The following is a 27,401-nucleotide window of genomic DNA, read 5'->3' as shown; positions in this document are numbered from 1 at the left end:
CCAACTCTGGCTGCTTGTACAGCAAAACGGGAAGCAAAGCCAAGCATAAATGAAGAGGAGTCTGCCATCTAATTAGAACCTATTTGGCCTTTGGAGAAATGTGTTGAAAAATACATGCATTCCTTTACAGTCTGGCTGCCCTTTTTTTTTAGATAGTTTCAATTAGTTTGCCTTGTTATTCTGCTGCTGCTTGAGTTTTAGCCTCAAAGCAATTAAGTTCTGTGTGAAAGGCGTTTGTTCACCTAACACATACAAAACCTCACATTCCTCTCCTTTTTCTTCCATGTGTTTGCTCAAACTGGCTTTTACATTTGTGTGTAGGCACGAGTTTGTGTCTGAAGTTAGAGTGATCTGCCAATTAGGACGGTACAGTATCACCCTGAAGAATGTCTCAGCCTCCAACAATGGCATGCACACACACACACTCAACACACACAGATACACGCTGCACGCTTGAAAACAGCCAGTCCTCTGTGTGTGGTCTAAGCTGCCTCCCCTGTGCCTCGAGTGCAGCTGAAGAGACAGACGGCAAGAGAAGAGATGAAGTGTGAGAGGTGCGATTTCTTACACCTTCACAGAAACAACAGGTCGATCTATCACAAACACATGTCCACACACTCCTGCTCTAACAAGTCGCATTAGTTGTTTAGCGCCTGCATGTTCAACAAACAGAAAAGGTAGAAAAACAGGTTCCGTTCATATTCATTTCCATATGCATGATGCATTAAAAACTCCAAACGAGTCACCTTGCCTCTTGCAGCATCGTCACACCAAACAGGAAGTGGCTGAAGCGTTAAAAGGCTAGAATCAAGATGGCCCATGCAGGGTTGTTGTTCTACATCTTTCATTATTAATTCATTGTTGTATTGATTGTGTATTCATCTGGAAGGGAAACGGAGGAGAGCTGATGTCTGAGGCAGCTATATTAGCCAGCGTTTCCCCTCCTCTCCTGTTTCTTATCTGGCAGGCTGCTGGGGCACAGGGAGGCTGCAGGATGAGCTGCCTGCTACTTTCATATGAGCGTCTGAAACATGGCTGTTAAGAAAAACAAACTGAGAGAGCGATGATGCGTGACAAAAAAGGACATGAGGAGGTGCAACAGATATTTTATGTGGCCTTAAATCTAAAGACTTGACTAATGACTTTAAAAGCTTATCTTACCAGTCTAAGCCTATCTTACTTTGTTGCTGAGAGATAGATTGAGAAGACTGAGAGGCCTACCATTCATGGTTTTAAGGTAATTTTGAAGCTACTGCCACAGATGGTTAGCTTATCTTAGCATAACGTCTAAAAGGAAGAAAACAGCTAGCCTGGCTCTTCCCAAAGGAAACAAAATCTGCCTACCAACAACTCTAAAGCTCACTAACTCACACCTTATACCTTATATCTGTACAAAAACCAAATGACTCAGTCAAGCTAGCTCTTTCCCTCTGTTTCCAGTACTTGTGCTAAGCTACGCTAACTATCTGCTGGAGGTAGCTTCATTTCTACATGAGTGTGGTATGAACCCTCTCATATAACTCTCGGCAAGACCACAAATAAGTTGAATAAATGTTGAACTTTTCTTATTAATACTTCTTTCGCTGGTCTTACATTAAACTGGTGTTATTTTCTCCATGTTCCATTAGTAATAGGACTACAAGCAATCCAATCCATAAGACACTGCAAAATTTACAATGAGGCAATGGTAAAGTGGGAAAATGTCAAATGTCCTTATTTGACTGGAGAAACACGAAACTGCTCTCTGGTGTAAGGAAAGTACTTGCTGAGTAGATGTTGCTCCTTTAACCGCACGGGGATGTTTCTCTTAGTGCTGCTGAATAGGCCACTCTCCAGGGACATGAAACAATACGAAACGCCCATGCATGTCACACATTCGATCTTTTGGAGGAGGCCTCAGTTGAAAGGTGTGGGGGGGGGGGGGGGGGGGCAATGGCGTGAATGCTTCTCTAGTATGTGTCCTTTGGGAAAATCTGCAGCCGTGCAGTTCAAACAAATTATACATTTGGCTTCATAAATAAACTGTAAACTGGAGTTGTGGTGTATAACAGATGAGAGTATGGGCTAATTTGTTATCAGATTGTTTCACTGGGAGACTGAGAGTGTGTGAAGCTGCTCTGAGAGGCTTTAGTCTGGGATAACACCAGGTAGCTGATCGCCTGTTACAGTATAATCACTGCAGGTTTTGACTCATTTGCAATCCCTGCCTGCCTGTGAGCGACTTGAGTGTATCAATTAAAGATTCATCGGAGGCAGTACACACACAACTAGCGATCTTGATTAAATATTCATCGGGAAGATGTTGGTCAGGATCCTATGGAGCATTAACTCTTGACTATTCCAGTGCGTGTCAGAGCCGTTGGCATAAACATGGCACATTACACCAGCAGGCTGCAGCAGGGGTGGCTTTAGGACATGGATTGTATAAAACACCCAAACACCACATGCATCACAGCATTTCTTCATCTGCTGATGCTGGCTGCTTTTGCTTTATCCTTAAAATTGGCTTTCTCTCATCTCAGGAAGGTTCTGACTCATCGCAGATTTTGCAGCCTCCCATGAAAAAGGGAAAAAGAAAGGACACACGACATTTCCTGAGTAGTAAAGCACGCAGCCGAGCGAGTTTGAAAAATGAATTAGGGCCTGTAGCCAGAGGTTTCCACCACTGCTACATCAAGTAACATCCAGGGTTATTTTTAGCCTCCCGCCGCCTTGTCAGACTGGAGGAGAGAAGAAAACCCCCCCTCCTTTAACAAGAGGAGGCCAGTGGGAGGCTGCGGTATGTTTGGGGAGTAAAGAGAGGCAGGTATGATCACCTTACCAAGCCATACGGGAGTTAATGTGTGAGGATTGAGATGTGGTGGTGGTTAACCCCACCTGAACTCACCTTTACACTGACATAAGCATTTCTCACATGAATCTTAAACGCAAGAAATAGAATCACAGGTGTGTGTCAAGAGGGTTTTTTCAAGGCAAAATGATGATTTGCTGAGCTTGTTTTGAAATTTGGTTAGTATTATGTTGTCTGCCAGCCCAGTCACCACCAAATCACTCCTCAGATCTCAACCAGCTGTGTGCCTACCTGAATTCAGGGGCCAAGTTGGGCTTCAGGCCATAGAAAGCAGCCGATAAGGTCAAAAGCCACCGGGGAACAAAATTCCCATTTTCACACTCCAGGTAGGGCGCAGACCATTTGACATGTGTCTTGTCCGGGATAAAACTCTCTCCTCGTTTTAAGGAATTGTCAACTGATGTAAAGTCTTGGCTCAGCACCCTCTTATGGAAGCCAGGCTTCTTCCTGTCTTTAACTTCGTGGTACCACTCTGTGTCTGCTGTGCGGTTGTGCAGATAGTGGTGGGCCGTGCTGGAGAGGTCTTGGAGGACTATCTCTCCACCGGCCCTGGTGGCTTGGAGAAGCACCGAGGGCCCCGCCACGGACGGATCCGCGCTAAAAGTGACGACCGCCCGGTGAATCTTGGCGTCTCCCTCCAGTATGCTCCTGACTAAGGCATGGTACCACTCAATGTCTCGCCGGAGACTCTGCTCCCTGGACCTGTTGGCTTGCAAGATCATGTTGAGGAAGTTTGCGGCGTGCAGCACCGTATCCAACACGCTGCCCATGGAGTGATGCGGGGTGGCGTGTGACCTTCCCCGCAGAGAGGTTAGCTCGTACCTCCGCGAACAGTTGGCGTGCTTTAAGGTGGTCGAGTCCCCCGTGTGTAGAAAAGCGGTGACCACCCTGGGGAGATGCTCCTCTATTTTCTGCGCCAGCTCCTCCGTCTCCCCGGGAGGACGATGAGGCGCACGGAGATGCGCCAGCTGCCGGCGGTGGGTCTGAGCGCCGCCAATCGCCTCCCGTGCTCTGATGTCCTCCCCATGCGCGGACCATTCCGCGTATTTATGGTTTGATCCGATCACAAATCCCACTTGCAGCAGCAGCGACAGCCGGAAAACAGCCATCTCCCACCAGTGAAAGCGTCCACAGATGTTTGGGGGATTTCTGCTCGGAATTACAGAGTCGTCGGGCGTGCTGTAAAAAAAAAAAAAAATCTACCAAATTGCTCCGCTAAACCATCGCTTCACCACTTGTAGGATATTCTTGCAAGCTCCACGCCTCTGTTCTGGAAATCAAAAAGCAACGGAGGGGGGAAAACGCAAGGAATCCCCTTGCTGTCCTCGTCAAATCCCTTCTTCTTCTTTACAGATGCCTCTTACAGCTTGTTGATGTTGAGTATCCGCTTGCAGCTGTTTCCCCCCACCTCTCTCTCTCTCTCTCTCTCTCTCTCACTGTAGACAGGACTGTCTTGGCTTTGCTGTGCGGCGGACGTTCTCCTTCTGCGTGTAGGCTACACAGACTGAATCAAACCGAGGAGGAAGGGAGGGGTGAGGGAGCAGGTTATTATTATATTTATATATTTTTAAGAGGCACCGAGTCAGGGAGCTTCTCGCTTGGATGACAAACGCAAATCCGCCCTCTTCCGACCACAACAAGCATTAAGTAAGCCTATAAAAGCCACGAAGAGACACATCAGGAGCCATGCACCCTTAAAGCCCGTCTTCTCCATCGTTTCATAGGGCTCCAGAAGCGCCATTGATCCGCGTTTGGACGCTTCCTCTGTCAATCACGGAGCAGTGTTTGGTGGAGCGGTGAAGGAGCTGTCCGGTGCTGAAGCTGATGAAGCGGTGAAGGAGCTGTCCGGTGCTGAAGCTGATACCGTCAGCCTCGGCTGATTTATCAGAATTAAGCTCTTAATTTGGGTCAATTGATCGAAGTCTCACTTTGGTATTCAAAAGTCGTTTTTCCTCTATTGATCACTGTGAAAACAAACCTTGATCACAGTAAAAAAGAAAAACCAAAAAAAAAAAAAAAAAAAAAAAACTAATAATGATTAATAGTTTTGTTTTCCCTTAAAGTCTTTATGCGCCGATAATAATGGGATTAAACATGTATTCTTTTATATTTCTCAAATATAAATAGTACAAAGGTATGCAGACACCCCCACACTTTAATGTCTGAGGCTGTTTTGCATAAAATCATTAGGACACAAAAGCATTATTTAGCTGCTTATATGAAAACAAAATGTGGGATGGGAAATGGCAGATACACTATAGAGTCAAAGGTTGGGTACATGGTTTGGGCTTCTCAAGATTTGGCTTCAAAGCTTGAGTATCTTTCTAATTCATCACTACTGTGTGGGTGTTGGTTTGATCACATTTGATTGGCAGTGACCAAACAACATACCAACAATAATCAGGTTCTGAATCAAATTTTGCTCTATCCTGATTGGTGTATGATAAGTACATGATATCACCTTTATCCAACTGAGCCTTGCCTAATTCAAAACACTGAGAAGAGCTCAGTGAAAAAAGTGAGAAAAAACAATCATTTATTGTAAGAAGCTGTTTGAGAAAATAGGCTTTCAGGGCCTTTATGGGAAATCATAATGCCTTAGCATACTGGGATATTCAACCCTTGTGGCAACAAGTCAGAGAATGTCCCTTCCTGTTTGAACATGATAGCACCCTCAGGCATTAAGAAAGATCAATAAAGTTTTCAGACAGTGGTGTGGAAAGACTTCCTGACTTCCACCCCAACCAACACCTTTGGGATGAACTGGAAAAGCAACTGTAAGCAAAAAATGTAGTTGAAAGTCTGAAACCAGAAGAGTGGAGGTTTTTATATGCTTGTAATGCTCAGTTGTCTACAGAGAAAGCTCATTTGGAAGTTCAGATACTTTTGGCCATATGGTGTTTATACAAGATCAAGTTCACTTTCAATTAAGCAGCAAACTTCAAAGATGTTCTGCACCAAGCAAACTATAACATACCAATCCATTATCATTGTACTGTGTAATCTCTTCTAGCAAACTAGTCTTACATAAAACTGGGCAACTATTTCCCCAAACCTACATGGCCAGATAGCAACGTGATCTATTTCTTTACTTTGTCACCAATCTATCAGTCTCTCTCGTTCTTGTTAGTTCAAGCTCTTGGGCTGTTCTCGCTCTCTCCTCCTCTCTCTCTTTCTCCTGAGTCTAGGGGCATGTCACGTCATGCTGTGTGAGTTTCAGGCATCTCATCCTGGAAGCAGGGTGAGGGAAGACAGGCGTGACGAAGGGTGACAGAGCTGGGAGTCGGCCTGTGCGCTGCTTGGGCAGTTGGGGGATGCTAAGAAGTTGGAACTTGAAGACCTCCTGAATTTGTTGACCAACGTACACACAGTACATACAGCTGCATCAGAGGCCGCCTGCTTGTCCTGTATTGAAATCTCCGAGACAGGAAACTCTACAGTTTCTCTACTTTCACCACAGTGAAGAAAATAATTGGAAAAACTTTCAATTTGGCACTGCCCCTCCGTCTGATGGCATTCATAAGTCAGATTGCTCACAGTGGGCTGCATTTTCCCACTGTGAAAAAAAGTGGCTGCTTTTAGTTTTTGTCAGTCAGGGCAGAGCTCTGCATCAGTAGATCTCAAAAGCATCAAACTCATACCTGCGTGTTTGCAGACATTTCAAATTGGAGCTTATTAATAATTAAAGACGTGAATGTGAATCTAAAGTGACTCTTTCCTTTGCTATTTTGCCAATCTACCATTGCATCCTCTGCTCATATGTTGTTAATCTTGAACCAATGCCCGTCAGTGAGCATATATGCTTGTTGTAAGGTTGTGTATGACAGGATCCATTTATTTCCTGTCTTTCCATCAAGAAAGGCTCCAAATATGATGATCATTCCTGCCAAAATGACTCAGAAAATGAAAATGAAACCCCTGTGAAATCCTAGATAATCAGTCCAGATGGTGAAGGTGGACATCGCACCTCCTTTTGAGGTGTGAACCATCTGCAGGGACAGTGGGTTCTTGATGTAAATATGCTGCCAGTTGGAGACCATAATGAATATGTAATTATGACCAGTTCCTGAAATTGAGATATTGTGATGCAGCTTAACTCCAAACAGCTTGATAAAAAGACAAAAGGGACTGTTCGTTTTTTTTTTTTTTGTTACCACAAGTTTATAAAAGTATTGAGCAGCTGTTATTGTGGCAGATCTGATCTGTACAGTCCTAAACCCCCAGTGGCTGTCAACCCAGTCTACAAAAATTTCAGGCACCAATCACAGGTGCATAATATCTAGATAATGTATTCATATCAGAGAGGCCGATTTTGAACTTTTCTGCATGTCAGTTTCATAGTGTAGGCTTAGCAAGAGCACACAAAGTAGTCACACAATTCAATACAAAACAGAAGACTTTATTGTCATGTATAAAATAGTGTAAAGAGCTCCAGTGAACTGTAGGTTTATTGAGACATAACCTACAGTTATGATTAAAGTAAAAGTAAAAAATTAAAAAGAAAAATCACTCCTCATTCATTAAGTTCATTGATTAAGACAAAGACAACAAAATGAATATCACTATGAATAACTTACAGCATATGATACATGCTCATGTAAAAAATAATGTGCCATAAATATTATGACTAAAGGCTTCATTTCATTTGAGGGGTTCTTTGGTATTGAATCCAGATTTTTAACATTGAAAAATTGTAATATGTTATATGTTTTATACTTATTTATTATTAACTTGTTTATACTTAAACCTCTCAATTGCTGTCAAACCAAGTTTCATTGCAGAACATGTTTTATTATGGGATCTGCAAGCAACTTTACCTCCTAAAATGCCAAACTACTAAAACAGGACTGTTGTTATAGTTTGCTTGCTTTCATATCGCTGTCTTTGCTTTCATCTTTATGTGAGCAGGATGTGATAGATGTCAGAAATACTGGGATGAAAGCAAGGCCGTGAACCATCCCAATAAACATGACAAGAAAGAAGAGCTTAAAGAACGTTCTGAATGTGTGAAATTCAGACGTAGCCAACACTGACACCCCTAAAATGGTGGACAGGGCACCTTGAAGTATGGGATAGCCTAGATTGGAAAGAGCATCCACAGCCTTGTCATCTGGGCTCTGTTTCTTACTGGAGACGAAGGCGTAGGACATGTGAGCAGAGAAATCGACAGTGAAGCCGATGCAGACGGTAAAAATGATCATGGATATCGAGTCGAGACTGACATTCCACAGCGCCATAAAACCAGTCACCCCCGCAGTCACTGAACCAATCGAACAAGTCACCCATAATGAGCAGATGGGGTCGGGAATCAGCAGGAGAGAGACAACCAGCATCACAGCTGTGATCACGCCAACGTTTTTTATCGTGCTACTCACTACTACATCGTACTGGTCCATGAAGATGAATTCTTGGTTATAGACTGATAAAGATGCTACACTGCATCTGCCTGCAGTGGTTTTAAGAACATGTAGCATTTCAATTTCCTTGCTGGCATTGGCAATATCAACAGTCTGGATGAAGAACCGGGATGCGTAGATGGCATCTCCAGTGAGGTTCACATCTTGCTTTAAAAAAGGAAATAAATCAAAAAAATGAGACAGATTTTCCAGAAAAACATCTTTACGATCAAGGTTTAAATGTCTTTCCCGTCCATATACCAAATAAGAGTCTAGCCAGGATGTGTGGGAATCCTCATCTATAAACTGCAGCTGTCTGAAGTCCTCTATGCATGCCTGAAGTTGACACCTCTTGGTCTCATCCCAGTATGGGAATTCCTCGCCTACAATAACCATCACAGATGGGCCGTAATCAGAAAAATGCTGCCTGTCCTTCATATTGAATCTTGTAACATGGGACTCATCAGCTGCCAGATCATTAAGATCAATCCCTTGTTGTAGATGGAAACATCCAAAAATACTTACGGCTAAATATATTAAATAAAGGAAGATTACAACTCCCTTGACCCAAGGTTTGATCAGAAATGGGCCATAGTAATCCTTGAAGAAATTACTCGCTGGTTGTTTTTTTTCTGCTCCAGTGTTCTTATCAAAGTCGCCTCCTACACAGCAGATGTTATACATCGCAGAATGATTATCAGAATTATCTGATGGTATTTTCATGCAGGTCAGCCAGTGCCTGTTGCTGGCTTCCCGGCTCCCATTAAGAGCCAGGAAGGCTCCAAAAAAGGTGATTGTGTAGATGTAACAAAATATGATGGAGACGCTGGTGTACAGGCAGAACGACTGCACCGACGGGAAGTCAGACTTGACGCCTATGAAGAACTTGAGGACATCGGTCACAGCTGTGATGGTGATGGACATGATAGCTTCTTTGTAAGTGTGAGCCATCCGCTTCGGCACCAAGTCTTTGACGTTGGTGTGCTGCCAGTCGGACACCATTATGAACATGTTATTGAGACCAATTCCTGGAAAAATGATAAGAGTTAATGGTTAACAGTTAACAAAGCTCTACAAAAGACCATTGGAGGATATTTTACATTGTGTGACTTCAATTACTTGTTAGATGTTGCTTTCCAAGCTACACACTAAAACTACAGTATGACTCACCAAGTATTAGGAAAGGAGAGTTTGCGACTGTAATAACAAATGGCACTCCTATGTAAAGCAACAAGCCAAAGGAGGAAAGAACAGCCAGCCCAGAGGAGAAGACACCAAAGAATGCCACCCACACCTTGTTCCTCACGTTGTCCATTCTGTGGAGGAGGTAAAGATAGGACGGTGTTCGTAAACACTGCTGTAGCAAACACATACGTGCACACAATAAAGGTAACAGTAAGCATGACTATTTCTCCAAAATTCTAACCTGAGTGAGAGCCTTGAAAATGATCTTACTTATTTTGGGATATTTTAATCAAAAGCATTAGAAATGAATGAACTTGTGTGTGGCTGGTTTTGGTTAGTAGTGTGCTCTGTTGCACTTTTAACCACACCCAGCAGTGAGATCACAGTGTAGTGACACACTCTGTGCAGAGTACACTTACACATGACTACAGAAAGGTAGTTTAACTTTTACAGCAGCCATTAAGGCCACAGGTGGCAAATATGAGGATAATGGGAAAGGCTAAGAGCCAAACAATCAACAATCTGAATCAGTGATGTCAGTCACACTGCAATCTCTGTCTTTAGTTTGCTAACATTAGCAAATATTATAACAAGTAAAGAAGAAGAAGAAGGAAAACCTTTTGCATTGACTATAGTAAGGGTGCATTTGTTTTCTTATGAATTTAACTTTTCACTTTTAAGAAGGTTAATTTGCCTTTTTGTCTTTAAAAGGTTAAATAGCTTTAAAATACTCCATTACATTTTTAATCTACAGTAATAAAAACAAGACTTCTGGGAACAAAATAATAACAAAACTTGTAATCCAGTTTAATAGTGCGATAAAAACTACCTAATGTGTGTGAAACTTAATAATCAGTTTAAGTTCAACTCTGCAGCTTATGATGTGTTCACAGTTCAGCTGTTGCAGACAAAATGTATATGAAATACTCTAATCTACACCTTACAGAAACTAAATATGAACTAAAACTTGTAATCTACATTAAAATTAACAAAATGAAAATGTATTTTATATAAAGATGTTGGAGTAATTGTGCTTTGGACACAGCAATGCTGAAATTGTTATATGATAACATGTGTAACCTGCATGTGGCTTTCCTGTATCAGTCACATTGATAAACAACAGCTCTCTGTGTCCTGGACTTGGCCTGCAGTCAGGAAATCGCTCACTGGCTGACAGTCACTGATCACTTCTTACCTAAGGCAGGATATCACAGAGAAGGTGATAGCAGAGGCATAAGTGATGAGGAATAAAGGGAAGCCATCTGTGGTGTGACTGTCAATCTCCTCCTGCTTGGATTTGGAGGTGTAGTAAGACACCTACGATAGAGGACAGCAGAAAGAGGCCAACGTGAGCACTTAAGTCACAGAACAGTGTTTATAGGTGGATGTCATGACCTCAATAAAACCTGCGTGACAGCACAGCTTGGATTTCAGGACAAAGCAATGTGTCTGCAACCTTGCCCTCAACACTGTCTCAAAAGGAAATGTAAAGCTCCAGTGGGAACAGAAAGGCTGTCATTAATATGTATAGGAAATGCACTGGTACCATGTTGTTACACAGGGTAATCATTTTAGAGATTAAGCTACTATTGTCCGTTTTTTGGTGTAAATATTATCAATGTGTTATCTTTTTTATAATGTGATGCAATTTGTACTTCCACTTGCCTTAACTACCTCAGTTGGTGATTTCCTCCAATTCCCCTAAAGACTTTCAACTGCCTGAACATATTGTGTTTGGATAAGGGAGTGTGTGTTTACTGAACCTAAACTCCTACTCAGGTGGATAAAACTCCATAAAACCATATTCCCACAAACAATACAGATGACATAAACTGGGTAAATGATTGACCAATGATGACTTTGCATGCAAATGCATATAGCATAAAACTGACATAAAACAGACATACAGACACAGACAAAACAGAGCAAGTGGAGTTTTTCAGTGGAAATGATATCTGTCTTTGTACATTCCCATTTGGAAAAAATACAATTCTTATTGCAAACAATTGTGATGCAGATCAAAACCATGACAAGCTTCCAAGAGTAAAGCATTAAAGTATGCAATAATCAGCTCTATGATGTTTAGATAGAAAAAAGCAAAGTCCCATATATTTTACTAGCTAACCTACTTCCTATACCTGTTAGAGAATAAAATTGGGCCAGAATTGCAACCTTAAAGCCTTAGATCATTTCAAGGTGGATTTATCCATGACAGCTTATGTTCACCAACATTAGTAAAGCATCATCATCTATTATCTATGCAGTGTTTTTACATTCGAGAGCTTAAATCCCACTGTTGTTTCTTGCTAATCATGTTTTCCATTAGCATGTATAACTCAGTGGGCTTCCATTGAGAAGCTGAAACATGTTCCGGTGAGTCTGAGCCATTGGTACACTGCCAAACCCATAACTTAACTTAGAATAAAATGTTATTTGGCCATTACACTATATAAAGGCCATTACACCATCACTTGCAATAGGGAGATCAAATTTACATACATTTTGAAGAATAGGTTAGTTGTTTAATTGTGTCTAAATAATCATTGTGTTATACTACTTCAACTAATGAGCAGTTCAAATACAATACAATAGTACAATAGGATAGGACAGTAGTAAATGCATTTTTAGCTTAGCATATGGGCAGGAAACTCCAGGAGCATGTTTCAGCCTTAAAGAAATAAATAAAGAAGCTATGAGAAAATACTGTATATTAGTAGCAGAGTGATACATACCTCAGTGTATTTGCTGTCCCTCTCATCTGACAAGAGTGCTTTAAATCCTTTCAGCCATAATTTGGAGACTTCAGCCAATCTTTCCTGATTCTCTAAGTAGTAGAAGAGTTTTATAGCCCGAGCACTTATGACTGAGCCACTGGCATTTGTGATAACCCCACCTAGCACAGAACCCAGAAAGACTGAACTGGATCTGTCTCTATGTACAGGGTAGGTGATGCTGGCTGGATAGGTTTCATTAGAGCTAACAAGTTTCAGGATGACATTGGAGACACATTTTCCGTTGACTTTTGCACCCAACTCATTGAATCCCAGTCTCCCATTGTCAACAGAGATATCAAGGATCTTATTGTTGAGTCTGATGATTTCCTCAAAGGCAGGGTTTGCTAGTACATTTGAACTGCCAGTTGACACAGCAATGAGGGATGCAAAGTTGCCCATGTCGTACAGTCTGTCTGCTGAAAACATGGAGTGATTGTAAGGGAAGTTTTCCCTGACAAAAGCTCTTGTTGCCTTTGAGGGTCCTTTAAAGGGTGTGAATTGTCGTTCAAGGTCATTGTCCTCCCTGTCTTTGAGAAAAATGAAGCCTCCACTGAGTGCTGCTGAGAGAAGAACAGGAATTATGAAAAAAAAGAAAGGACAGGAGCCTACAAGTGATCCAAGTTTTTCAAAAAGGCCTGACAGAGGCTTCGCAAGGCAGTCTGTGCGTCTACAGCCCATCTTTAGACATGCAGGAGAGATAGTACAGATGTGGAGGAATTTGCATCCTTTTAAAGCCTATGCAGATTACGTAACTCCCTGCATACCTGTTTTCCAGAAGGTGCAATTAAATGGTCTCCTTTGAAGACTCTTTATTTACTCTTCTATATGGAAAAATACAACACAGAAAGCTAGGACTATTTGATGTTCACTGTGATCTCAAGGCTGTAAAATGATAAGACGTTGGAGATAAACAGAAACATGATAAACGATTTACAAGAAAAATAAACATGACTTATTTACAATTTACAGAAAATCCTTGTCACATTTTATCACTTTATGATACAAGCATACTCATAAGTAAGTAACTATATAACTAAATAAGTTTGTCGTGTCTCATGTTATTGGTGTTGATTAACAGATAGAATCTTGCCTTACTCACATAACATGTTTCTTGGTGATAAAGTTCAACAATTGCATAAGTTAATGAGTTTATTCAAATACTCACTGGAGATTCCTGGAATTATAGGAATACTTTGGAAACTGACTGTTTGCTAAAACTCTTCCTAAGAAAATCACAATTTAGCAACCATTAATTTAGCCTAGCAAGTCTCTTTAGCTTTGAATAAAGAGTTTGGGGCAAGTGTATTTTACTAGCCTTTCCTAAAGCAAAGATATCAGTGCAAAAGCAGGATTAAGTAATGTGTCTATTGGCTCAAACATAAGGTGCAACCACTAGCAACTTCAGCTAAGCAGTACTTCCAAAACCAAGAGCACATAATTGGTTTGTGGGGTACCTATAGCCTCAGTTTTTTTGGCCATGATATTATTTATGTTACCATCCACTACATATTTAAGACCTTTTTACAAGCTTCGTGTTTTAAAATAGGTAAGCTGGAAACATTAAAAGTGAAACAAAATTACATTTTTAATCAGCACATTGAGCTAATATTAGCTTAAAAAGCTAACTACGGTCAGCTGCTGAAAGCTGCCACTGAGACTTGTCATTTTAGCCTAATAACGAGTATGATTTTGCGTACCTTTGAGTGAAATCAAAATTTTGTGTTTAATCTGAGTCTGAGCGAATGGTCAGTCACAGGAATGTCTTGGGAATTCAGCAACAGCCGGCCTCAGTGTATCAACCCTGCCCTCAACATGCAGCATTTTAACCTTTAGTTCCACTATATGGTGTGAGAGTCCAAGAGGGTCAGTTTTTCACCTCGAAGCCAGCCGGCCTCTCCTGGCAGTTAACCCCTGTCAGTCAGCTGTCAGTCTGAGCCCTGCCGAGTCCTCTGAGAAAAAGCTCATATCTCATTTCACACAGACCCATCTCGTTGTCATTGATTTCTCATTCTCCGAGTAAGAAATGGATTCTCTTTCCTTCATCACAGAGAGGAGAAGATCCTGGCAGACGGTCGCCGGAAGCCTGATGGAGGAATCAGTTAAATGTAATCTGTTTCAGGACCCTTGGGTTATTTTGTTCACTTTGAATTGAATCATTGCTTTTTGTGTGTGAGCTTATCAAAGACTGTCAACAGCCGATAGGTGCAGATGCATATTGTTCATCTCCAAGTTTGCATCAAAATGTAAATGAGCTCAATCTGTACTCCAATAACAATCATCTTGCAGTAGCGACACCTTCATTAGCTCTCCTTTTCTCTGCTTCTCCTCCTCACACTTTGTAGAGGTATGTTGGGGTGCAAATCAATGTCTTAGGTAATTAGCTTGGAAGCCTCGGGTGAACATGATGTTGAGATGTGTTGGCTGATTGTTGTGCACTTGCTCCAAGAAAGAAACCATTGATCATGGAGAAAAACACTTCACTATGCAATAATACTGTTGATAAGACAGCAGTCTAAAAAAAGCTACACACAAATCTGCATATACTGATATACACACACTTTTTACACGGTGTTGTCACATCAGATTGAATTACTTGTTTTGGTGTAGAAGAGCCAGCTTCCTCCAGTCAAGCTCATTTCATAATGAAAGGTCAGAAGGTTGAAGAATGTTCAACGATTTTACAGTCAACCATATTTATATCTTCTTTTTTTCCTTACCAGTTTATGAAGTAATATTAGTATACCTTATTCTGACAAAAACAAGTTTGGAGTTTGAAGACAATGGGAGGAAATTAAGACAGACAGCGACAAAGAAACATTTTTCTTTCAATTTTTTTTTTTACAGATGTGAATCTCTTTTTATTTCTGGCCAATTTTAATGACAAAAAGACTCAGCAGAAGATTCAGGCTTTTATATAAGCAGAGTTAAATGTGCTGGTAGTCGTGCTGACAGTCGTCTTATGTGTGAAACTCTTACCTTCCCCTGAAAATATTAAAATGTAGACCAGATGAAGCAGATCCTGTAGCAGCTGATAAAATCATAATCAAAATCTCATCATAAAATGTTCCAAGAAGTGTAATAAAAATTTGCTAATCTAATGAAAATGAAAAAACATATGGTGCATAAATTGCATTATCCCTGACATAGTCAAATATGTTTTACTTTATAAAAAAAATATTAGAATGGTGTTAATGGTTTTTATTTTTTAAAAAACAACACAAACTGCTGTTCATGGTGTTATTACTGTAGTGCCTGGCTCATAGGCTCTCCAGGCTTTTCCACCAAACTGTGTGGAAAATTTAACAGATTATATCTCCTTGTCATGGTGATGAAAACATAGACCTAAACCACTACAATGTTTATGTTCAGCATTTAAACATCATCATGTAATATGAGATACAGTGACAGAAATCTTCAGTGTTTCATCCACACTCTTCCCACCTAAGTTACTGCCAGTTCCCCAATGTGCCGCAGTCTGTGCCGTGGCTAACCCCTCTGGGACCTTGTGAGGGCGCAGTCATGTGAGCCGAACCACAAAATGATCCCTCACTGGCTTCCCACCTGAACACTGGCAATTGTGTTTGTCAGAACACCCGTCCAATGCAGAAGCACTGCAGCCAAGTACCAACAATTTAACTCAGGTCTTTGCAATAGTGGGGGAGTGTTTTACCTCTACTTCAGAACCAATATTTAGTGCCAGTATTTCATGCCAATATTTTTAACATTTCTAAATGTGACTCTTTTTTGTGCCAAGATGGACAAGGATTCTGTGTTCTCCCTGTGGGTTTTATACTTGGCAGGTTGGAAAAGCCTCAGAAATAGCATTTGCTTAAACCATAAAGGAACAGTAGAATTACACTGAAACCAATGCAAATGCCTTTCTTTAAGGATAAATGAAGCTGGCTGATCCAATTCACATACTCAGTGGAGCCATTTAGAAAAGTTGGTAAAAACTTACAATACTGGTGCACTAATATGCATTCATAATGCACAGATCATCAAGATTTAATGTATTACTCATTAACAACTAAGCCATGCATTAATGTTTGCTACATCAGCAACTGATAAAAAGTCCATCTTATTAACAAACAGAGTCATATATGAATTGGTAGTAATTAAGTCTGCCATCATGTATTAATTCCCTATCAACATCTAGTATTGATTAATACTGCAAATTCATGTGTTAATTACCACAACGGAGCAAAGCCATTTATTTAAACTTCTAGCCGTCTGCAAATGGGATGGCACTGTACCAGATGAACTGTGCATCTGTTTATTACCTATTATATTGCTCACAGGAAAGAAATATTCCTAGTTGAAGCTTGCGGTGCATGACTCAGAGGTGGGACACTGAGAACTTGCAGCCAGGTACTATTGGTTCAGTAGTAACAGCTGTAAATCGTTCAGTTTCTGGTGCTCTGCCCAACTTAATTTCCTTCAAACACATTCGCTGACACTGTATTCACTGTGCAGCCATCCCACAGACCGAAAACATTAGTGTGGATGTGTGGCCAAAACCAAAAACCATAACCACATATGTACTTAATAATGAATCAATAGTCATGTGTCTCACCAAGTAAAGTCATAACATAATGATATCTTAGCAAAGCATTAGCTACTGAGTTATTAAAACACATGCTGACCATGATTTCACTTTTAGACAGCAGCCAGTAGTAACAACAGAAAAGAAATCAGTGCAGCCAACAAAAGTCATGACTTCAGAACTAAATCTAACTCAGTGGAATTTGTAAAAGATGTTTATTTAACATTTGCTAGATAGACTCTCTATCAGTTGCTGATGTAGCAAACATTAATGCATGGCTTAATTTATAATGAGTAATACATTAATTCATGACTATCTGTGCATTAGTTAAGCATTAATGAATGCATGCTAGTGCATTCTCCACTAGAATTTAGTCCTGAAGATAATGTTTTCAGACAGCATTTATAAGTTTGTGATGGTACATCTTATTTACGGAAATTATACAGTAATTGGTCAGTTGAATACATAAAATTTGAAAAAATCCAAGCATTTAACTAATTTGATAAATTCCTGTACACATTTTTTCACTGTGAACTGTCTTGTAATAACTGACTTTATTGGCCACTTGGCAGAAGCAGAGGCAAACTATGAGCATGACATTGACCTTTTAACCTTTAAAGATGATATGGTGAATTCTTGACATCAGTTACAGAGCGACATTTATTTAGAGTTGTGTTTCTGGCTCCCCGATGATTTGAAGTCTAAAACATTTAATTTTCTTTTTGCTCTGTTTTTGGTCACTACCAACTCCTGAGGTAAAATATCAGACTCTTTAGCTGCTAAATGGTGCACTATGTTCACCAGCTGATCGCTAACTGTCTGTCCACTCAGTGTTGAGCTTGTGATGTACTGTTTTCACAGCTCCCTGCTGATCCCAAACAGGATGCAGTGAGAGCAGTGAAAATCAATCAAAACAGTATAGCTGTGGGCCGGACAGGAAAACAAAGAGCTGAAACAAGCAGTTCCTTTCACGTTGTTTTCACATTGTTTTCACATTGCTATTGGATACATTATAAAAGAAATATCTGTTGTAGCTGCTTTAAATTGCATCATGGTGAAATGTGTGTTCACCTTCAAGCCAATATAGAAAACATAGTGGACACAAACCCTTGCAAAAACTGTTAGGAGACCCTGTTGTAATCAAGCTGATAGAATGAGCGTGTGCAAAGTAGTTGGGAAAAGATGTTCATGGGCTTAAATTTAGTGACCCCCAAATAAACCCTGAAAATGCCACATTTGTATACCAAAGCTATGCTTTTGCCAAATACGTCAGAGTCTCAACAGACAGAGGCAAAAAAGGAAAAGAGTCTAGAGTCAGTCTTCTTGTGAGCAGAACCTTGAATCAATCCAGTTCACCGGATCTTCTTTCCAAACTCCTCCGATGCGTTAATTTCCTCTTCTCTCCTTCTATTTCCCTCCTCTGTGAAAGAGCAGTTTCCATTATGCCACAGGTTCACATTAAAGAGATGGGAACAGGCTGGTACCTGCAATTATCCTTGCTCACCCAGCCGTGGGCCGTGAGGCGCTGAGCAACAGCTGGCTCTCTCTCTCTCTCTCTCTTCACTTTTCACACACACACACACACACACATACAGAGATACATGCACCTGCACACCACCCTCCTCCCCCTTCAGACACTTACCCACCCATTCCTCCCATTCACCTGCCAAGCAGCTTGATTAATAAGGCCAACGCTCACAGCGAAGCAAACCACAGACACAGAGGGGAAGGAAGGGAGAAAAGGAAAGAACGAGCACAGAGTTGGTACAAAGAAGTCAACCTATGTGACCATGCACTGTGTAATATATTCATGCATAGCAAAAAACTGTGATCGCTTATCCTGTCAGCATGGAAAAAACATGCACAAACAAATTAAAAGTACAGTCAGAGGGGTGTCTGTAAAATATTGCAGTGATTCATGAAAAAGAAAAAAAACAACAAAAAAAGCAGCCCAAGTCATAATTTATCTTGATGTCCCCCGGCACCTTTCTCTTTCTCTATCTGTTTGCCACAGGCCCAATAACACCAGAGCTCAGGTCTTTGATTCTGTCAAGAGCGATGGATCACTTCAAACCACGGAGGCTGTATTCTCACTGCTGCTCCCTCATTTTCACACAAACACCAACAGGTGAACCAGCCGGAGTTGGGCTATGTGGTGCACAGAGCTCACACGTACCTTTGAAAAATTTCCTTTGTCACTTGGATTGTCTAATATGGAGCCTTGGAAATAAAGCTAGACGGATAGATAGATATCTGTGGTCTGTAAATGTTAATGGTTCAGCTTAACTTTTTTATTTTCTTTTGAAATTCAGTTTCTTTTGTTTGTGTGAGAGATGAAAGATGGAATATATACAGTATGGCCAAAAGTTTGTGGACACACTTGGGCTGGGGTTTCTTCAGTGCAGTGATATTTTAGACCAATATGTTACCACTCTGACTGAACTTAAGACAACTGTCTGCTTCCAACTTTGTGGTTTGAGGAAGACCCATCCCTGTTTCAAAGGCCCCATGCTTTAAGTGAGGTCTGTAAAGAAACAAGTTTCCTGGTTTGTTCTGGGAGAAGTTGAGTGGTGCAAGCCTTAACAAGAAGACCGTGAGCTGTTATTGCAGCATATTAAACCCACGGTTTTGGAATAAGATGTTAAAAAATGCCATATGGGTTTGAGTAAAGACAAACGCTCTCCTCCTCAGCTCGGGCAAAGGCACAGAGAGACAGTAATCCAGATCAGAGGGTATGCTACCAAAGTGCTTTGTCAAATCTGGCCTGACTTTCCATCTATTTTCACAACTGCAGTCATAAGCAATCCTGGAGATCTATGAAACTTATCTTCCTCCCTCCTCTGCTTGCAGCTGCTGAGGCAGCACCTGGATTTAAATGACTCGGCTGATGGCCGCAGAGACAGAATTCATTTCTGGACTCTTGTGTTATGGATGGCGTGACGTCGAAGGGTGAAAAACTGCCCTCAAGTCCACTCCGCCCCAGTTCTGTATTACTGTGTATGATGTTTGTCCTGACAGATGTCTGGCAAAAAAAGAGCAGTGTGCTGAATGTACGGATGCTGAATGTACATACACTATGTTGACGCTGATGTTGATCAATGTCATGTAGTGCTGTTATAAAATCTAAATTAATAGAAGCTGTGAGGGCAAATTACACAGTTCAGTTTTTTTGAATCAACTTAACATTGTAACTAAGATTAACTATTCCTGAAAAAGTAACCTGGCTGCCTTAAAAATATAAGTTAATGCAACAAGATGCTTAGTTGAGCCAACTTGTCTTATTATTTTGCACAACCACTAATTACAAATTCATTCAACAAGGTGCTTAGTTTAAACTTTAACTTTCATGTTTGGCATTTTAGGGCAGCCAGGTTGTTCTTTTTTACAGTGCAGGCAGAGGGTTCATTCACGTTATTTCTGCATGGCAGAGATAACAGTAGGGGCATAGGTCAGTGTTCCCTCAGCTATCAGTCTCTAGTTTGGGATCATGGTTTTCTTCCTTGTAGATGAAGTTAGGAAGGAGGAAACATGGGCTGAAATTTGAGCCACTCCATCTGCACAATGACATTAACAGGCATTTCATCCATTCCATTCAGCTCCAGCTGCAATAGAGTTTCAGCATAGAATACAGTGACATTTAAATTATATCAATTACATTAGAGCCCAAAGGAGTTGTGCTAATGCTGCCATTCACGCTGAGATTTAGAGGAGTAGCTCAACATTCTTGGCCAGAGCTGCTGTTTCTGTCAAGCTACACATTTAGCTTAAAGACTTTGCCAGTGGTATCAATCCTCTCACCTGACTCACAGCAAGAAGGTGAATAAGTATATTTACCATAATGTCAAACTACTGAATTCATACTGTTCTTGCCTTATTTGTTCTCTATAGAGAACAAATAAGGCAAGAATTAACAATAAGGCAGGAATTAATAGTATTTTTTAAAGACTGAAAACATGATTCTTAAAAATAAAAAAATAAAAAAACCAAGGTAGCTAATGAGTGAGTGGACAATGATTTTTTTTTTCTTTTTACAGCAGCAGAGTAAAGTATTTAGTCACAAGAAGGAAACAAATGGCACATTCTCATTCTCATGAATAAAAGCTGTAATAAGTTATAATTCTACAGAAGAAATGTTCTGATCAAGGATACAGCAGCATTCAGATGAAATACTGAGGAGATAAAGTGAAACTATACGCTGCCATAGTTCAGTGCCTGAGTGTACAATTAACTTTAAGAACATAATTATCTCCCTGACTGCAGATATTGATTTTAAAATCACATATTGTTGGTTTATTTGCTCTTCTGACTCCCCTAAAAGCAAAATACATAAACTGCTGTTGTACTGAAATGCTGGCACCAGTGTTCCCGCACAGCAGTGGCTGAGTAGACAACCCCATCTAGTGGGCCAGGACTCCAGATAATGATGTAAAGAAATGCTGCATAATCAATAGGCTTTAAATTGTGCTAGAAAACACTTTAGAGCTCCATTACAGTATAATAAAAGTGAATGTGTTCTCTATCCTGCAGGCTCAGGCAGGACTTGGCCTTTTAAAATTCAATAAAATCAATTTTATAACCATGCCTGCTTATACCTGGTATTTTTTTTATTTATTTTCATTTTATTTATTCTTTTTCTGTTTGAATTGCTCTTGTTACACTAAAACAAGTTACAAATACATTGCAATAATGAAGAGAATATGATATGTTCAGGACACATTTATTGTGTACAATTAGTCAATGATTATTCATTCTTATTAAATCTATGTTAATTTAAGCTAAAATGATTCTACATAACTTTCAAGAAGGAGTCCTGTATCATGCTCTCCACCTCCTCCACCAACACCCCGTACTCTGCCTGACAAACAGTGTGTCCCCTCCTGCCACTTTCCTTCAGGCATTTCAACACGTCTCTGTGCAGTTGTGGTGCGGACGCAGTCGAGCCGAGCTTCTTCAGCTGCTCAACGGGATCCTCTGGAATATTTTGGATTTTTAAAGCTCTGGACACAGCGGGAGCAAATTTCCCGTAGTGAGCAGTGGAAGAAAGCACCACGGGGCACGAGCCGTCCTGCAGCCTTTCAGCCACGACTTTAGCCACGGCGGTGTGTGTGTCCATGAGGTAGCCCGTCTGTGCGTGAAAGGTCTGGATGGCAGCCAGGCAGTCGTCTTCGGAGCACCAGCCAGCCAGCACTTCCTGCTGTATCCTGCCAAGAAGAGGCTCACCAACCTGAAAGTGCTGCTGACTGTCTAAACGCGTGAACAGGTCCTTGACAAGGCAGCTGTCTCCGTCTGAGACGTGGTAGATAAACCTCTCGAGGTTGGAGGATTTCAGGATATCTATAGCTGGGGAGTGGGAGAGCATCAGCGGCCGTTCCCGGAGGTCGTACTCGCCTGTGTTGATAAAGTCTGTGATGATGTGGTTGTGGTTGGACGCACAGATAACTTTTCTTATCGGGATGCCCATTTGCTTGGCGTACACAGCTGACATGGCGTTGCCAAAGTTACCAGTAGGGATGCAAACATCAATGGGCTCCCCGAACTTGATAACACCGTCTCTGCACAGATCCAGATAGGCTGAGGAATGGTACACCACCTGCAAGAGGGGGAAAGTTAACAAAAGTGTGCTGCTGCATGACCAAAACTTTACTCCAACTTTTAGAGTGTAACAGCGCTGCTACAAAATAAATACAATAAAATAAATCTGGAAAAAGCACAACAGATGGAAAAAACACATAGCAACAACAGAATTATGTATAAAGGACATATTTTTTTCTGTCAGTGTCCAAATATGACAGTTCAACTGGAACTAACACAGGTCAAAAAAGTTCCTCGGCCTCCTCGACACAGGGTTGGCGTTTAGGTTAATTATTTTGACTTACATGGACACTGGAATAGAGCCATTGTTAATGGCACTGGAAACACCTGTGCTTTCCTGGCTGGTCATTGAGCCCCACTCAGGGATCATCAACCCACCTGTGGCAACAGCCGTGCCCAGTTGATGGAGTTGGCGGTGCTGAGGACTGTGCCATACTCCACAGCGAGGTGCCCCGTCAGCCCGGACTCTCCAAACATCCTCTTGATGGTTCTCTGACAGAAGTCAAAGTCTGACAGGACACTGACGGCCCGGGCGTTTCCCTCCCTGAAGCTGATCATCTGGAGCTTCTGAATCTCACTCACCCCCTCCTCCGGGAAAAACACCAGCACGCCGGTCCTGTGTCTGTCAGTCCCGCTGAGCCTGCTGAAGCCACTGAGCACTGCGCTGCCAGTGTCTCCAGACGTGGCCACCAGGATGAGGTAGTTGCACATTGACGGGAGGCAGTAGACGAAGAGCTGGGGCATCAGCTGCAGAGCGAGGTCCTTAAATGAGGCAGTGGGGCCGTGAAAAAGCTCCTGAACGTACTGATTGTGGCTGAGATGTTTTACAGGTGCAACTGCCTCACTAGAAAAGTTTGAACCATATGCCTTGAGCACCATTGTTCTGAGATCCAAAGCACAGACATCCAGCGGGTGGATGCACTTTTCAAGTAAAACTAACGCTCGTTCTGGGTATGACATGTCGACCAATCTCAGCCATTCGCGAGCATCAATCCTTGGGAAGCCATTTTTAGGAACATAGAGCCCTCCATCTGTGGCCAGACCCTCTACAACCACATCACTGAAGTATGCTTTCTGATTGGATGATCCCGCACTGTCAAACCTGGTTGACACAAAGGTCTCCACCTCATGCTCTTGATATCTCTCCACAGCCTTCAAGACCTTCTCTGATACCTCCTCCACTGTATCTCCTGTTCCGCACAGCACACGCACATCAAGCCATTTCTCATAAAACTGTTTCCTGTACTGCAGAATGTCCCTCATGGATATCCCTGCCTCCTGGCCCACTATCCTGTTCACCTTCATCCTGGTGAGTCTCTGTATGATATCCTCACTGTCCACGTCCAGGTAGATGACCAGCCCGTTCTGGCTGATGTGCTGCATCGCCTCGGCATGAAGAGGGTTTGAGCCTGTGAGGGAAATAACACACCCAGAGGCAGAGAAGTTAGACAAAGCTTGGCCTTCCTCCTCAAGGAAACGCTCTCCACCGACTGATGCCAGCTTGGCGGCCACGGGCATCTTCCATGTCGTCTCCAAAACATCGTCATCAACATCAATGACAGGCAGTCCCAGTCTGTGAGCCACTACCCTCCCCACTGTGGTCTTCCCTGCCCCAGGAGGACCCATGAGCAGGATGTTCTTGCCCCCCAGAAGAGTGGTTCTGGTGCAAATCCATAATTTGGATGTTGAAAAGGGACTCAGATAGCACCTGGCAGATTTTAGTGCAAGCTGACCTGCATTCAGTAAACCCATTGAGGATTCTTATGGCACAGATCTTCCCTCTGAAAAGAAGAAAACAAGGTTAAAGAAGACATTTATATTGTACTTGCACTTTGAACAAATTAGTATTTTTTTTTTTTTTTTGACAAGCCACCTCGTGTTTTAATACAGTCCCTGCAGTGGCTGCAATAACTTTGCACGTGTTTGGCAGGCAGAAGCGTATTGCAGGTGACCTGCTATCGTAAATGAGAGTTTAAATGAGCACGACACTCACATGAAAACACGGCTGTCCGTACTTTACCCGGTTATGAATGTTTTAGAGTCTGTGACAACAGCATGGTTTGTTTAAATGGGGTAAATCACTACTATGTACTATGGACCTAACATTAAGATCCCTCTGCAGTCGACAGAAACAACTACGGTCAGCCGGGAGGGACAAAAGTGATGTTCTTGTCATGGAGTCAGTGAAGTCAAACAAACGCCAGGCTTTTCGTTAAAAAAAAATAATTTACGACTTTATAAATGGTTTATCAACTATACATGCAGGTGCGTTAATTGACAGTATGACAATATTTTTTTTTTTAAAAAGCACTTTTATAAATATTTTCCTATCGCAAAACATCCCAGTACGGCTGACCCTATGCTGCATTCATTTACACATTAGATCATCGTAATTCAGAGCTCTAAACTTGAAGGTACGACTTGAAGCACTATGAAAAAAGACTTTAGAAACAATGTATTTGATTCCTGAAAATTCCACATATGGAGACAAGACTCTGAATTAACAACCATATATATCCTTTTTAACAATTTTTGGTAGAACCTGATCATTTGAAATGCGGTAGCACAGAGGAAATGTGAGTCATGGTAGAATTTAAAACAAAATATGCCAATTAATATAATAAGTCTTAGTTATATACAGACCGTGAGCTCTAAATAAAGCCTATTAGTCAAGTCTATTAATTTTTCTCTATTTAAATTTAGTATTTCACAAGTGCACGGGAATGCAGCATTTTGCCCCTACAGTTGCCTAGCAACTACCTGGCAGCGTGTTGTCAAACATTTCACTGTCCCATGGATTTCTAGCTAATATTAGCTCGGTCAAGTTTGCTAATTTAGTTAATAGCTGAACTTAATTAACAGCGTGTCTTTTTGAACATTTAATCCTTCGTTTGCTCGAAGTTATTCAAGATGTCTGAAGCTGTGCGTCCACCAGAAAGCGTCTACAATCTTATACCAAAGGAAGAGGTTCAAACTCAGAAACCCCCGAGGTACGTTTAGAGCTAATAACGTTAGCTATACTGCTAAAATTAATTTAATTAATTTAGCTAGTTTAGTTAGTTAGGAAGCTAGTTAGCTTTACCATAAACTAGCTTATGAGCACTTAAGATGTCGTTAAAGTTGCTAAAACAGTCGACATAGGAAAGAAGAAACAAAATTAACCTATTTTACCTATTAGATAGTCGACCAATCATTAGTTGACCGAGAGAATAAACTATTAATCGCCAACTATTTTGATAATCGTTTAAGGCCGTTTTTAATGCCAAACATTTGATGGTTCCAGCATATTAAATGTGAGAATTTCCTTGCCTTAAAATTTGAAAATGAAATTGAATATCAAACTAAGCAGACTAAACCGAAAAATAAACAACAGAATAATCATTATCTATAATCGTTATGAAATAAAATGATCATTCTTGTCTGCTGCCTCTGAAGGTATATGTCCAAGTTTCGACCGACAGTTGTTCTTGAGAAAAACTCGACCAAGGATGCAATGAGGACGATGGGACCTGCAAAAGTAGAGGTGCCATCCCCAGACAAATATCTAAAGAAGCATTCAAAAGAGCCCAAACTGCCTGAAAGTGAGTATTTCTATAGCCATTATGACAAATGCTTAATTAGAGCATTAATTGTGTTATGTACTCATGTGAATTTCTTACCTTCATATTTATATGTTTTATCAGAAACACAGGGCTCAAAAGACGCTCATCGCATCTGGACTGCAAAGAAACCAGCTGTTCCTGCAAGGACAGAAAACCCACCTATGGTCATTCATACAAAGAGAGACTTCATAAAGACAACTACAGTAGTTCCAATGAAGCCACAGCCAACCTGTGTGGACACCAACAAGGGTCACAAGCAGCGCCTTGAAAATTCAGGGCTTGTCCCTGAATACATCAAGAAAAAGGTATGTTCCTACAACACAACACACAAGAAAAGTTTGACAGAACACATTTTGAACACAATTTAAGAGACATTGTTTGTTTAAGTCAGTTCCAACAGTCAGAGACATTCACAGATTCACAGCCTTGAATGCCAGGAAAAGATAATAAGTAGTACATAAAAAGAACTAGAATAAATTCCTCTCTTTGTTCATGAAATGATCCATCCTCGCAGCCTGACTTTCAATAGGCCCACTGTGAACATATTATCGAAAGTTGCCAGTTTCTGTCTGCAGGATTATGGAGAAGTACCTGAGTACCTTCTGCAGCGCAGTGAAGAAGAGCGGAGGGCTCAGGAGCAGTATGACAACTTTGTGAAAGAACAAAAGGAGCAGGGAGCCATGAAACACCTGTCTGACGAGGAGCGTCAAGCCGTTGTGGAGGTACCGAACACATGGCTTCACGGTGGTAATTCTGTCCCTAAAGCAGCAGGAGATCATACAGACATCTGGAAGGCCTGTAGGGGGGAAGGGGGGCACAGGAAATTAATCTAATGATTTCATATCTTTGAAGTCTTTAGGAAAATACTTATTGACCCCAATAGGTCAGGATGAAATGTTTTTGGTCTGACCATTATGGCTGCAGCAACAAAATTAGAGGTGTGAAATTACCTCCAAGCATGCTGCTCAGGGTATAAAAGTCTTGAATGCTGAATTTATTGTGACACTGATTGGCTTCCCTCTCTGGGTCCACTATCCAGGGCCTGAAGAAGAGCTGGGATGAGCTGCACCATGAGTACCAAGGCCTCTCGCTCGTCACTGACACCCTGTCAAAGAAGGCCCACAAGGAGCGACTCGAAAGGGCGATGAAGCAGCTGGAGAATGACATTAACCTCTTTGAGAGGTTCAAAACCATCTACATACCCAATAACTAGGACATAAAAAAAACTCTTGGAAATTTACTTGAAGAAATATTCAAATTTAAGCATCAGAAAAGGCCAAACTATTATTCTTCCTGTCTTGTGTTCTGCTTTCCTGCCTTGCAAGTGTATTGTGTTAGAGAACTTCTTTGCTAAAAGTTGGCAGTAGAGGCTCAAAATCTTGAGTATCCTTAAAAATCAATTTCATTCTGACTGAATAAAATTCACAGCATAGAAACTGAACCAAATATTTGTTGTTA

At 41.3% G+C, this 27,401-nt stretch overlaps 4 protein-coding genes across 7 annotated transcripts in view; 1 reads left to right on the top strand and 3 right to left on the bottom strand.

Moving 5' to 3' along the window:
• Positions 1–4,286, bottom strand: part of gpr158a (G protein-coupled receptor 158a) — a 60,849-nt gene extending 56,563 nt beyond the window's left edge. The window contains exon 1 of one of the 2 annotated variants that reach the window (XM_071484704.1): positions 3,083–4,286. In XM_071484704.1, coding sequence (XP_071340805.1) covers positions 3,083–3,960 — 878 coding nt within the window. In that variant the 5' untranslated portion in view covers positions 3,961–4,286. The remainder of the gene's footprint in view (positions 1–3,082) is intronic. The other variant, XM_071484705.1, reaches the window with a different exon arrangement.
• A 2,943-nt stretch (positions 4,287–7,229) lies between these two features.
• Positions 7,230–12,903, bottom strand: LOC139625088 (patched domain-containing protein 3-like). Its single transcript, XM_071484703.1, has 4 exons — positions 12,165–12,903; positions 10,628–10,749; positions 9,418–9,563; positions 7,230–9,275 (listed from the first exon to the last, which is right to left on the bottom strand). The coding sequence occupies exons 1-4, from the start codon at positions 12,882–12,884 to the stop codon at positions 7,705–7,707; spliced, it is 2,559 nt and encodes an 852-aa protein (XP_071340804.1). The 5' UTR covers positions 12,885–12,903; the 3' UTR covers positions 7,230–7,704.
• Positions 12,904–21,450: 8,547 nt separating this feature from the next.
• On the bottom strand, positions 21,451–24,966 carry LOC139625085 (threonine synthase-like 1). 2 transcript variants are annotated; one of them, XM_071484699.1, is made up of 4 exons: positions 24,335–24,966; positions 24,075–24,122; positions 22,720–23,750; positions 21,451–22,339 (listed from the first exon to the last, which is right to left on the bottom strand). In XM_071484699.1, the coding sequence occupies exons 2-4, from the start codon at positions 24,091–24,093 to the stop codon at positions 21,536–21,538; spliced, it is 1,854 nt and encodes a 617-aa protein (XP_071340800.1). In that variant the 5' UTR covers positions 24,094–24,122; positions 24,335–24,966; the 3' UTR covers positions 21,451–21,535. The 2 variants fall into 2 exon arrangements, with proteins under 2 accessions (XP_071340800.1, XP_071340799.1); XM_071484698.1 differs by having other exon boundaries at positions 22,720–24,122.
• enkur (enkurin, TRPC channel interacting protein) lies at positions 24,029–27,354 on the top strand. 2 transcript variants are annotated; one of them, XM_071484701.1, is made up of 5 exons: positions 24,029–24,141; positions 25,777–25,922; positions 26,025–26,248; positions 26,519–26,665; positions 26,983–27,354. In XM_071484701.1, exons 2-5 carry the CDS (start codon positions 25,781–25,783, stop codon positions 27,154–27,156), a joined length of 687 nt encoding a protein of 228 aa, XP_071340802.1. In that variant the 5' UTR covers positions 24,029–24,141; positions 25,777–25,780; the 3' UTR covers positions 27,157–27,354. The 2 variants fall into 2 exon arrangements, with proteins under 2 accessions (XP_071340802.1, XP_071340801.1); XM_071484700.1 differs by lacking the exon at positions 24,029–24,141 and adding an exon at positions 25,114–25,331 and having other exon boundaries at positions 26,983–27,352.
• Positions 27,355–27,401: the final 47 nt, after the last annotated feature.

The sequence above is a fragment of the Trachinotus anak genome, unplaced genomic scaffold, assembly GCF_046630095.1.
Source record: "Trachinotus anak isolate AG129_WGS33_773 ecotype Australia unplaced genomic scaffold, CSIRO_AGI_Tana_v1 ptg000009l, whole genome shotgun sequence".
Lineage (NCBI taxonomy): Eukaryota > Metazoa > Chordata > Actinopteri > Carangiformes > Carangidae > Trachinotus > Trachinotus anak.
This window is presented reverse-complemented; position numbering and strand designations above follow the sequence as displayed.

Coding starts and splice junctions, on each gene's coding strand:
- enkur (XM_071484700.1), top strand. CDS start 25,252: ATGTCTGAAGCTGTGCGTCCACCAGAAAGCGTCTACAATCTTATACCA. Junction 25,332..25,776: donor CAAACTCAGAAACCCCCGAG/GTACGTTTAGAG, acceptor CTGCCTCTGAAG/GTATATGTCCAAGTTTCGAC. Junction 25,923..26,024: donor AGAGCCCAAACTGCCTGAAA/GTGAGTATTTCT, acceptor ATGTTTTATCAG/AAACACAGGGCTCAAAAGAC.
- LOC139625085 (XM_071484698.1), bottom strand. CDS start 24,093: ATGGGTTTACTGAATGCAGGTCAGCTTGCACTAAAATCTGCCAGGTGC. Junction 22,340..22,719: donor GGGCACGGCTGTTGCCACAG/GTGGGTTGATGA, acceptor CCCCTCTTGCAG/GTGGTGTACCATTCCTCAGC.
- LOC139625088 (XM_071484703.1), bottom strand. CDS start 12,884: ATGGGCTGTAGACGCACAGACTGCCTTGCGAAGCCTCTGTCAGGCCTT. Junction 9,564..10,627: donor TCTGTGATATCCTGCCTTAG/GTAAGAAGTGAT, acceptor CCTCCTCCACAG/AATGGACAACGTGAGGAACA. Junction 9,276..9,417: donor CTCTCCTTTCCTAATACTTG/GTGAGTCATACT, acceptor TCATTTTTCCAG/GAATTGGTCTCAATAACATG.